Source organism: Narcine bancroftii, chromosome 1 (assembly GCF_036971445.1).
Source record: "Narcine bancroftii isolate sNarBan1 chromosome 1, sNarBan1.hap1, whole genome shotgun sequence".
NCBI lineage: Eukaryota > Metazoa > Chordata > Chondrichthyes > Torpediniformes > Narcinidae > Narcine > Narcine bancroftii.
Genome location: NC_091469.1, coordinates 42,397,251 through 42,410,170, shown reverse-complemented (window position 1 = coordinate 42,410,170; position 12,920 = coordinate 42,397,251). Strand labels below are relative to the sequence as shown.

Here is a 12,920-nt window from a genome sequence, read left to right as displayed (position 1 = left end):
ACACATGTACGATTTATTTTTAAATTAGGTCAATTTTATTCAAAAATTCTGCTGGAAAACAATGTTTTTAATTAATTCAGAACAATACTCCATGCAATCTGATCAGTTGGGTTTGCTAAGTTCCCTCGTTATTTATTTGAATTGCAAGATTCATGGATGTGTATTGTAAATGTCAAATATGTTAAATGCCACATTAAGTTATTTTGTTCCGTTTAGCAAAGACTTCCATACATCCACACCTTGATGATTGATTGTGGGGAGCATATCAAACCTGTCCAATGGGATATTGGAGTGAAATACAATGGTCTGCAGATGCTATAATAGTAACAACACACAAAGTGCTGGAGCAACTCAGCAGATCTTGCAGCATCCATGGGAGGTCCATAAAGTTTGCGACACTTTTTAAAATTTATTTGCCCCAGTGCGCCAGATTTAAATTTATAATCAAACAATTCACATGTAATTAAAGTGCACGTTCCAGATTTTATTCAAGGTTATTTGTATACATTTTGTTTTGACCATGTAGAAATTACAGCACCTTTATAAATAGCTCTCAAATTTCAGGGCTCCATGTTTGGGACATTTGGCTTCACAGGTGTGTGTGAGTATGTTTAATTGCTTTATTGGTGCAGGTATAAGTGAACTAGGCTTGATAACCTTTGAAGTCTGTAGTTGCCATATTTCAACATGAGTTGTGCCAACGCAAGTCTAAGAAGCCATTATGAGGCTAAAAAACAAAAATGAAACAGTAAGAGACATCGCCCAAACCTTAGGATGACCAAAATCAACTGTCTGGAACATCATTAAGAAGAATGTACTGGTGAGCTCAGTAATAACAAAGTGACTGATAGGCCAAGGAAGGCCTCCACTGCCAATGACATGAGAATTTTCATCAAGATAAAGAAAAATCCCCAAACACCCATCCAACAGACCAGAAACACTTTTCAGGAGGCAGGAATGAATGTGTAAATGAACAGAAATACAGATGCAAACCACTAGTTAGCCACTGAAACAGGATGGGCAGATTACAGTTTGTGAAGTAGTATTTAAAAGAGCCTGCAGAATATTGGGACTTTTTGTGTAAAGATGAGAACAAGATTTACCTGTATCAGAGTGATGGCAAAAGCAATGAGTGGAGGCATAAAGGAATTGCCCAAGATCCATAGCATACCCCTCATCTATGAAAAATGGTGGTGGGGGTCAAACCAAAAATGTATACAAATAATCTTGAATAAAATCTGGAATGTACACTTTAGTTGCATGTGAATTGTTTGATTACAAATTTAAAACTGTGGAGCACATGGGCAAATAAAGGAAAAAAAAATCTTTGTCCCAAACATTATGTAGGGTATGGTATAGAACTGACGCTTCAGGCCCGAGCCCTTCTTCAAGGATATCGGATCTTATCAAGAGGAGGGCAAAATATTCCTTGCAAAATCTTTCTAAGGAAGAAAAAAATCTTCTATTATAAACACAAAAGAAAGATTGAAAAGGAAGTATAAAAATTGGATGATATCATTTCACTCTAAACAGCTCGGGGAAAGCATTGCTAACAGGCCTATAGATCGATAGCAGGTAATCATTACTGTGCTCACTCAGACATATAAAAAATGAATCTTGTTATTAACAGTGAAACAAGAAAGTCTGCAGAAGCTGTTTGTCACTAACAATTTGGAGAATGAATTGATGGAAGCACAATGAAAGACTTTACAAATTTTAGAAACTGATAATTGTGAAGTCTGAATTGAAAAATAATTGCTTTGTGCATTGAAGTGATTTGTTGATAAAAAACAATCACATGCTTATTTGATTTATCTGCATATTCAGTGAGGTTTAGATTAGAATTGAGTCTTGCATCCTCCTTCACCACCAGTCCAGGCCAAAACAGTCCCTCCAAGTGAAGCAACACTTCACCTGCCTAGTTAGTACATTGGGTGCTACTATTGTGGTCTCCTCTACATATTGGAGACACTGGATGCAGACTAGGAAATTGTACCGTTCAGCTCTGTCCACCTCAATGGTGGGCATCTCCCAATGTCAACCCATTTCAATTCCCTGCCCCATTCCCATGCTGACATGTCCATCCAGTTTCATGCACTGCCAGACTGGATTATCTGCAAATTGGAGCAACGACACCTCATTCCATTTGAGCACTTTCCACCCATATGTAATTAACATCACCTTCCTCTGTTTCCATTAGCCACACCTACCCCACCATCTATCCCCTCCCCCATTTCTCCTATCTTTCCCTTTCTCAGTGTCCCTTCTTTCAGCTTTGTTTTCAGAGCCACCCTCTCCCCTGATCAATTCCCACCTTTCCTCTCCTGTCCTATCCATGTCCAATTATTGCCTTTTGTTAGTTGGCCTGTGCTCCTCTCCTTGCCCTTTCTTGCCTCCTGCCTCGGCCTTTTAATTCAGGTGCCTGCCTTTTGCTTTTATCTTGACAAAGGGCTCAGGCTCAAAATGTTGGTTATACATCTTTACCTGCTGTGGATGCTGTGAGAGCTGCTGAGTTCCTCCAGCATTTTTGTTATTTTAAAACAGTGGTTTTCAAACTGCCCCCCTAAACTCACATTCCACCTTAAACATTCCCGATGCCATAAGTGCTCTGTAATTAGTAAGGGATTGCTTAAGGTGGTATGTGAGTGGGAAGATCGAGAATCACTGCTCTAGACCCAGTTGTTACTGAAATATTTTGCTTGAGTCAATTAGGTAAGATTAAAACAGTGGTTTTCAAACCTTTTCTTTCCACTCACACTCCTCAAGTAATCCCTTCTTAATCACAGAGCACCTATGGCATAGGGATTATTTAAGGTGGAATGTGAGTTTGGAGTGGGGAGGTGGGAGTTTGAAAACCAGTTTTAGAATCTGTAATTTTGCTGTTTGTGATCACAATTCTCATGTTGAGCTCTCAGTTAGCGAGCCAACACCATCTGCTGGCCAGCTCCTTTTGTTTTCATTCAAACCATAGGATACTGGAAGTAATAATTTGGACTATGTTGAACCCAAAGGCATGAACATAGATTTTTTTCTGATTTTAGTAACCCTCATCTTTATCTGGTTCCATTATTCCCATCTTTTCTTTACCTACTGCTGTTCTTTTTTCTCTAACACTCCCCCACCACCATGATCTCTCTCTCTCTCTCTATTCACCTCTCCACTTCTTCCACCTATCTCATGCCCAGTCATCTTTGGCCTCCTCCTCATGCTTTCCTGTGATATCGCCTCTTTATACTTTAATCTCTGTAAAGGACCCGATCCACAATGTTGATTAACCATTTCTACCCATGGATGCTTCCTGACCTGTTGACTTCCTCCAGCCGGCCATTGCTCAAGATTCCTGCGTCGGCAGTTTTTGTGTTGTCCTCTGGTTGTTGAGGCTTCTCTGCATTTTCAGAGAACAGGGAGAAACATTGCATTTACGGAATCAGAATTTATTGTCATGAACAAGTCATGAAATTTGGTGTCTTTGCAGATCAATGGATCTGTCTCCAGGACAGTAGAACCAGAGTTGGATGGCCATGCAGAGATTACCTCACAACTAATGGGCTATTTCACAGAGTGAATTCTGTGCCCACTCTGATGAAGTGCTATCATGAAGAAACTGTTATCATTGAATCATTCAATTTGATCTGTCCAATAACAGACACACAGGGACTGTGGTAAACTGTTGCTTACTAGGAAGAAACATTAAGTCCAGAAAATGTGAACCCACTGACCTTTTCTTCACATTGAGTCTATACCTATGTACCCTCTACCCAAAGGTAGCAATGAGAACAGGTTTTGACAGGGTAATAGGAGGTGCTTCACTACTTTAGGTAGACAATGTATTTTGGGGGTTAGGACCTATTTTGTGCAGTAAAACTCCATTACTCCAAATCTTTCTAATGTATCAGGATAAAATTGCATTTTCTTTACTAGTCGATTCAGATAAACAAAAAAGCCATGAAAGGCCATCAAATTTGCTCCATTCACACTTGAAGAAATCTTTCTCAGTATTTGTTTTGTCCATAGATATTTCTAATGTATTTTTACAAGGAGTAAAAGAGATTTGTTTTAAGTTCTTATCTTGCATGCCACATGAGGTGAAATATTTTAGACAAAATAATGAGACTCAGGTCTAGAGTACCAGAAGTGACTATATCAGTGGTTTATACATTAGGCACTAATCTATGGAGTCACAGAGAGACACAGAATAGAAACTTGCCCTACCACACACTGAGTCCATGCTGACCATCCATTTAATGCTATTCCAAAATCAATCCCATTTTTTATTCTCGACACATTCTCATCAACTCCTTCACCCCTCAGATTCTACCACTCACCTGCACCCTAAGTGCAATTTACAGCAGCCGATACTAACCTAAAATTCTTTTGAATCTGCGAATGATTCCAATTTATTGAAAAAACAACTTGAGAGAAAACTGGGAATTATCAGCTAGGTATCAAGAAATAAACAAAATCCATGGTTAAGAAAATGATAACAAGCAAATATCATGATCTTATGGAAAAAAAATTCTACCTAGTTTAGAGTACACTTACGATGTAATGCATTCAAATTTCCAAAAGGCAAAGCACCACAGAAGGTTACTGCACATGCTGGGATATTCTGTATGCTAGAGGATTAACAGGCAGATAACAATGGAGATTAATGGATCATTTTCAGGTTTTTAAACTATAATTATTGTTGTATCTCTCTTAATGAATTATAAGGCACAAAATATTATATGCCCAAGGTGTTGCTGATATGAAGGTAGATGGGAAGTAAATTGTAAATATTGTGTGGGGTTTACATTGACAAGTAAAATGCTGACAGATATAAGGGGAAATATGTGGTTATCCACTTTGAAAGAATGAATGAAGTTGAGTATTAAATAGTGAGCCAACGAAGACATCAGTGAGAGCCAAGTGAGCAGACATCGCAATTTACTAAGGTGCTAAAACAAGGAAATTTTGCTGTAATACATTTCGAAAATTGTCTATATATTTTTTGCCATTTAATGAAGTGTATATTTTCCTTGGAAAAGATGCAGTGGAAGTTCATTAGTTTATGTCCTGGAATAAGGGGATGTTTTCTTCCAATAACGCTATACCATCTAGAGCAGTGGCTCTCAGACTTTTTCTTTCCACTCACATATCACTTTAAGTAATCCCAATACCATAGGTGCTCTGTGATTAGTAAGGAATTGCTTAAGGTGGTATTTGGGTGAAAAGAAAAAGTTTGAAAACCACTGTTTTAATCATATCTAATTGACTTGTTATGTGCATGGTTTCATAACTCCAAAGGAAATGGGCCAATGACAATTTTTCTCAAGCAAAATATTTGAGAAACAATTGGGTCTAGAGCAGTGATTCTTACTCTTCCCCTCCCACTCACATCCCATCTTAAGCAATCCCTTACTAATCACAGAGCACCTATTGCATAGGGATTGCTTAAAGAGGTATGTGAGTGGAAAGAAGGTGGTTACCACTGATCTAGAGGTTAGATGCTACAAGGATATTTCTCCGAGTAGGGGAATTGGAATAGGAAACAAAGCAACCTGCTTAAGCTGGAGACTAGGAGGAATTTCTTGAATTTCAAATCTTCAGAATCCTTGAGCCCAAAAGATAGTAGAGATTGAATAGTTATGTATATTCAAGGTTGGGATAGATTTTAGGGGGATTGAGGGTTTGTGGGGAATATGGAAGCTAAATATTGAATTGGCTTCAGATTGTCAGATCATGCTCTGGGACTCGGTGTCTATCCCCCTCCTATTCCTTAGCCTGTGATTATGTAATGGGGAGGGGGTATATTATACTGACTGCTTGCTATTGGCTATAGCTTTAGAGATAGTCCACCCTACTGGTATAGCAGATGGAGAACCTTCTCCCACTGGCCAGTTTAGAGGTGGCTTTTCATCAGTTTGTAAAATTGATATGCCATAGACAAGGACCAGTCAAGTATCATTCCAATATAGGGTTTTTATTAACAGACAAAAAGCCACCACTAAACTGGCCAGTGGGAAAAGGTTCTCCATCTGTTATACCAGTAGGGTGGAGTATCTCTACATCCATAGCCAATAGCAAGCAGTCACTATAATACGCCCCCTTCCCATTACATCATCACAGAGCCAAGGCCTGCAGTTATTTTTGATGCCAAGTGGTATTCAATCTATAGGGATCAGTTACAGAACACTATTATCACAGGCAGACCACAGGTGGAAGATGAATAAAATGTAAATTGAGGATCAGTTGAAGGAGCATTTGATATGGAATGCTGTAATCCATGTAGCAATAAACGATAAATTACCCTATTGATGTTTCTGAGATGTCACCAATAATAAATCTACCTGATGAATCAATGAGGAAGTAGCTGAATAGGAAAATGAATGGCATAAACACAAGTAACACTGCAAATGGAAATAGGATCTAAGGACTTAAACTCAGAAGTTACTTTTATTGCTATGTGTTCTCCAATATAACAAACAGCATCAGTAGTGCACACCGAGAGTTAAACAGGAATCTACATTATTGTACAAAAGAAAACAAATTAAACAAAGAAATTTTTTATTTCTCTTTGTGGTATGAAGGACATTCTTAAATTCTATGCACCTGTCTGATGGATCAGGGGTTGTCGTTTTTTTACAAAGTAAACACTAGCCTCTTCATTAATCTTCAAAAGCTTTGCAACTCTTCAAAGGCATCGGGTTGACTGGAATATGTAACTAACTAGCAAGACAATGGCAAACATTTCTTCCAGTCTTTCACGGGGTTGTTACATCTTTTTTATTATGTAATGAAATACGAGACAAGGTGTTGTTTAGTTCAACTTTATTTTCTCTCGTCCCCATCACTTTAGAGCCTTGTTTAATGCTACATGCAATTGCAAGGCATTTCTTACTGTTTGAGCTTGCAGATAAATTGCTCATTAATTGCCACTAAAATATCCAAACTCTTTCCCGTGTCACAGTTACATCTCTTTCTGGAAGAGTTGAGGCCATTCTAATAGTACCAGAATTTTAATTGTATCCTGTGCAAATTGATGAATTGAAAATTGATAGGGTGAGGGCTTATTGATGCTTAATAGAGCGTCAGCCGGAGCAACACACTCATGTAAGAATATTGTAGTTGGATGGCCAAATTTCTTGATCGTTAGTACTTGGTGATGCTTTGGAATGTGTGATGGAGTGGATCAGAAAAGGGAAACTACCTTTTTCTTGCAAATACATTCACTGCTGCTCTCAGCAGTTGGGACTGTGGATAAAAGAGTGAATTAAGATGATGTAAAGTAGCCACTGGAACATTAAGCTGCAAATGAAGAGTATGCTGCAATTTGCATTCAAAATGCAAAAAAAATGGATGTTTAATTGAATGTCACCAATGAAATGGGTAAGAAGAACAGAATATTCTGAAAAGGCAAAGCAAATAGCAGGAGGACAGCCAGACCTCCTGGTTGAAATTAAAGGTTTTACCACATTGCTGGGCAGATCTTTCTTTGAAGTGAGTGCTACATAACCAGATGATTTGTCTGTGGTTTATTATTATGGAGATCTGTCTTTGGGTGTATTGAGTTAATATAGTAAGGGAATCACCACTGATTCTCAGCAACTCATTTTAATCTGTTAATCTTCACTGTATTTGGTTTGTTGTTCACTATGAGGCATATAGTGTTATTTAGACAGTTAAGTAACATTGGTAAACATCTAATAGGGCAAACAGTTTTTTTAAAACCTAATGCTAACCTTTGCATGTACAATATTTACACAGCAGCTGCAAATGACTTAAATTATATCCATTTCGCTGACAAATGTGGCTGTCTTTTCTACATAGCATTTTCTAATTGATGCTTTGCCAAATCCTGACTGTTTTTGAGTGTCTGACTTCGAATTCTTTTAAACATCAGCTGAAATGCAACATATTGTCATCATTCTTTGCAAAGACAACTGGCAGACCTGCTTATTTCCTCCACACTGGGAAGATCTTTGGTGCTTTTGCAAGCCCATATCAATTGGAGGCTGCTCAAACGGTTGAAAAGAATAAAGTGCCAGCACTTCACATCCCATTGAGAGAGGGGGGGGGAAAAAAGAACACTTCTCAGTTTAAATTCCCTGGAGTTGCCCAAAGTCCTTTTAAATATTTTGTGTATTGTGATATCTACAATTTTAACAATGGTATTTTTTTTGTTGCCCAAGAGAGTCTGATGCATGCAGGAAGCATCCTCCTTCATGTATTTACCACAGGAGACTGTAATGTGGCATGCCTGTCATTTTTTGTTGTTGTTGCACTGTCTGAAGATTGGATGGCTGCGGAGCCATTAGTAGGATTGCCAGTGCTGCTCTGAAGCAAAGGCTGTGAGGCCACCAATCGGTGAGGCCTACTGGCAACAGAAGTCGGGCTCCTTTGAGAGAAGCTACCACCTTTTGTTTTGCCACGCGCTGTGGCTGTTGCACTGGGCTGCGTCTTGCGTGTCGTGGCTGGCCTGCTGCCGTGAGGGAACCTATTTCTGAGTTGATGTGTTGGTGCCATCTCGATGCCAGCTCGGTGGTCAGGATCAGCCATTAGGTCCTCTAATTCAGCAGGGCCTGTAAAGAAAGGGGGAGGCAGGGTGCTGCTGCGCTTGCTGCAGGACTCACAACAGAGTTTGTTGTAGCCTGGGATGGAGCAATACCGAGCAAGAACTTCCATTTGGCAGAATATAGACTTGTCTTTAAGACAGGGCTCATCTACAAAAACAATAACATTTGATGTCCTCAATAAAAGCAGGAGAGACAGATACTCCAAAATAGTCCACTTCTTATGAGATTGAGGAAGGGAGGGAGGGAGGGAGGGAGGGAGGGAGGGAGTGGAAAGGTGCAAGGGATGGCTGCTGGAGGCAGGTAGAAGGGATCTCGGAATGGGTGAGAGGGAGGCAACTGTGGAGTTTGTGCTTCACTGAAAGAGTTGGAAGTGGGGCAGGCAGGAGCTGGAAGCAGGAGGGAGACAGGGAGCTGAGGTGTGAAGGGAGATGGAATCAGGAGGGATGGAGATGGCAGCAAGAGGGAGGGTGCTGGAAGTCAGAGAGAGGGAGGTGTAAGAGGGAAGGAGGGAGAGTTATGGGCAGGTTTGGAGTAACTAGCAGTGGGAAGGGAAGGAGGGAGGGGGCTAGAAGGAGAGAGGGAGGGAGGGGGCTGGAAAGAGAAAGGGAGGGAGGGGGCTGCAAAGAGAAAGGGAGGGAGGGGGCTGGAAAGAGAAAGGGAGGGAGGGGGATGCAAAGAGAAAGGGAGGGAGGGGGCTGGAAGGAAAAAGGATGGGAAGATGCTGGAAGGAGAGAGGGTGCTGCAAGTGGGACAGAGGTTAAATGTAATGCTCCAAAATATGTCCATTAAGTCAGTTAAGCTTTCTGATCATTTCCTTTTTGTTGGTCCTACTGCCTCCAGCAATCATGATGGTTTAAACAACCTCTAACATTTTTTTGGTATTTATACATCTAATTAACAAAATTCATATCATATTCAAAAGTTTGATGCTTAATTTTCCACCCTCTTAGAGGAGCCTGCTTTCCTCCACCTGATGAATGCTCATAATTGTAGGTACCTACCACGACATGGAGGCCGCCTGCACACTCTCATCACTTCTGGTTTCTCCCCACCACAATGATTATTTGCACGGCATGTGACTTGTCTTTGTTCAATTCCTTCACCACATGTGACGGAACACTATACAAAATTAAACAGAGAGAAATGTGGCAAAATATTTTTGGTCAAACACATTTCATAAACAGACCTGCCTCAAGAGTGTAGAGTGATGGGATGGTACCAGGCTATGTGGCAGAACATTGCAAACACAACACCCCTGGCTATTTGAACTTCCCAGTGTCATTCCTAATATGATATCTACCCCTTCTCAGTGTCTGGAAAACATTGTGGGACATATTACCATTGAGAAATAATCCTCAAAAAGCCTATATGTTATCTGTTTTTTTTGTTCTGGGTGAAAATCTTTCTTTGTTTTATTCCCTGAATAGCCAGAGAAAAATCAAAGTGCAGCAATTCTGCATTATTTTTTTTTTTAATCATCGATCTGCCACTAACTTGTGCCAAAGCTCTGAGAAAAGGGTGCTATGTGGTGTACAATAAGGCTGTATTTGTTTTGAGAATGGTTGGACTGACATGAAATCCAGCTGCTTCCTGACCTCTAACCAAGGCCCGGTCTTCCACTGTGCTGGGCAGGGCTTCCGGTTGCAGGCACGGCGGCTCGCAGGTCGTTCACCGGTGCAGTATTTACTGTGGACTGAGCGGTTCATTCCATCAGTCATCAGCTGCATGCAGCGCACGGTGCGGATCTGATAACCAGAGCTCCCACAGGATTTTGTGCAGTGTTCCCATTCCTCTACCAACCACCTGGTCAGCGCAAAACAAGATGCATATGATTTTCAGAGATCCATGTCATTACCTGAATGACTAATAAGGTCTTTGATAAACAGACGTCAACACCAGATATGAGCTTTCAAATTCGGTGAGAAATAATTCAAACCAGATTTGTTTAGCAATATTTCACTGATGCTGTTTTATAGTATGACTGAATTTATTGGCTCCTTACCCATAGAGAAGCTTGGTTAACCTTAGATATGCAATGCAGGTCAAAAATCAAAAGACTCTTGCTCCCTTTCTTACAAAGTCCAGGCATAGTTTATATTTTATTCTTGTACAGATTAAACACCACATGCCCAAACACATTACATTATTTGCAGACTGTACTGATGCAATGTTTTCAGTATAAATTTCACAGAATCTACATATCATATGCCTTTCACCATTACAACTACTGAATGAGAATGAAGAGGAGAATACATTTTAGAACCATAATCTCTAATTGGATGCAAGAAGATACGATCATGAAATAATGATGAACCAATAGCACATGGTTACAGTATTTTCTGCTAATGTTGCAAAAGTAACAGTGGGTTAAACAAAAATGTCAGATGGTTAAATAAAACTATTCCAACAAGTTAGTGGAATAATGTAGTCCTGTGCCTAATCCGCTCTGACAACAGGGAGGTCATAACATCAACCATGTTGTCTGAAGCCTCCATAGAATATTATCAACACTTTCACTCTCTCAGGCCACATTATCACTTTCTGCATTCTTAGTCTCCACTGGAGGTCACAAACTCTCAGAACATAAGAAACTAAAAGTACTGTATCTTGCATACATAACTACAAACAATTCCAGCAATTCAACAGTGTTTGGGTTTCCAAACAGGAGAGAAAGACAGAAATGAGACAAAGCTTTCAGGATCACACTGTTCCCAAGGAAATTGGCATGATACTTTGTAAGGATAGGTTGCTAACAATTTTAATTCCCCTAACCTGTCCCATGCAGACATACCTGTCATTAGCCTCATCAAACCCATAGTGAGGCCAAAACTAAACTTGAGCAACAATCCATCATATTCCTCTTGAAGAGCCTGAAACCCAAAGGCATGAACAGATTTTTCCAATCCCCAACTCTATCTAGTTCCACTGTTTCCATCTTTGCTTTTATCAACTTCAGTTCTTCTTTTCTCCCCCTCCAAGTCATCTCTTCCACAATGTGCCTCCACCTTTCCTTCTGTCCAATGCCCCATCACCTTTTAGCCCCTCCTGTTTCCATTCTCTTTTGATATACTGGAAACCTCTGCTTTCTGCTTCAGTCTTGATTAAGTGTCTTAATTGAAATGCTGACTGGCCATTTTCATCCATGGATGTTGCCTAATCTGCTGAGTCTCTTTATTTATCATGATCTAATTCCCAGTAATAGTCTCGCTTACTGCAGGCTTGCTACAAAGGCCTATCCCTGGCTGCCATTTATTGTTTCCCTTTGGCACAAATGACATCCAGGTTTACATCTCTAGACCTCCGATCACCATTGCTTAACTGTCAGACGTTTTGTCCCATATCAGGAATTGGATGTGAGGAAATTAACAAAAATTGAACATTAGGAAGACTGAATCTACTATCTTCACATCCCCTATCCACTAACTCCATTCCTCTCTCTGGAAAATGTCTGAAACTGAATCGCACTGTTTATTACATTAATGTCATACGTATGACCTCTTTGCTGAACTTCAGATCTGTCATCTGTGCCATTCAGTTTAAAGCAACCCCTGGAACATTGTCTTACCCTCCCCAGCTCTCAACTCACTTCCTAAAATCCTTCATGCATTTTTTTTAAAACTCCTTTCTTGGCAATTCCAACACACACCTGGTGGACATTCTTCATTGACATTCTTAGAATTTAAGATTCTCCAAAGTTGTATGGTTTGTGTAGGTTCAGGACTGATACTGCAAGAGGAGGAGCATGATATTCGAGAGAACAGTGAGTGTCGGAACCAAGCATTTGGTGAGTGCTTTAAAAAGAGAGCAGAGGACAATTTTAAGGGTTAAACAGAACGGTGATTGGAGGGAGTGAGTATTACAGATAAGGGGCAGTGAAAAATAAAAAGAGGGGAAACAGGCAGCAAGGAGCAGCCAGAGTGTAAGTGGTACAGTATAAGACTGAAACTTTGCGGTTTTGACGAGCAGAAGCTGAGAACGAGCTTGGCCAGGTAAGAATTTTGCATTTAAACAAAGAGTAGTTAATGGAGATGGCAGCTTGGGTAGTGGAATGCTCTGAATGTAGGATGTGGGAAATCTGGGGCAGCACAATTGTCCCTGGTGTCTACATCTGTAAGAAGTATATTGAACTGAGGCTCTTTGGAGACTGAATTAGGGAACTGGAGCTGGTGCTAGATGAACTCTGAATCATTTGGGAAGCAGAGGCAGTGATAGAAGTTTCAGAGAGGCAGTCACCTCCTAAAGTCAGGAGGCAGGTAGCTGGGTGAGTTTTAGGAGAGGGAAGGGGAATAGGCAGACATTGCCAAGCACCCGTGGCCATTCCCCTCAACAGCAAGTGGACGATCTACCTCTCTCGAACAAGTCGTA

General features: G+C 40.3%; 1 protein-coding gene and 1 long non-coding RNA gene across 3 annotated transcripts in view; one reads left to right on the top strand and one right to left on the bottom strand.

Annotated features, from left to right (window-relative positions):
* LOC138757497 (uncharacterized) overlaps nt 1–12,920 on the top strand; it is a 38,276-nt gene that overhangs the window by 1,908 nt on the left and 23,448 nt on the right. The window lies entirely within an intron of this gene.
* LOC138757481 (A disintegrin and metalloproteinase with thrombospondin motifs 3-like) overlaps nt 6,794–12,920 on the bottom strand; it is a 262,759-nt gene continuing 256,632 nt past the window's right edge. For both annotated transcript variants that reach the window (XM_069924904.1, XM_069924894.1), the window contains 3 exons: nt 10,151–10,358; nt 9,557–9,674; nt 6,794–8,702 (listed from right to left, as the gene is read on the bottom strand). In XM_069924904.1, coding sequence (XP_069781005.1) covers nt 8,203–8,702; nt 9,557–9,674; nt 10,151–10,358 — 826 coding nt within the window. In that variant the 3' untranslated portion in view covers nt 6,794–8,202. The remainder of the gene's footprint in view (nt 8,703–9,556; nt 9,675–10,150; nt 10,359–12,920) is intronic.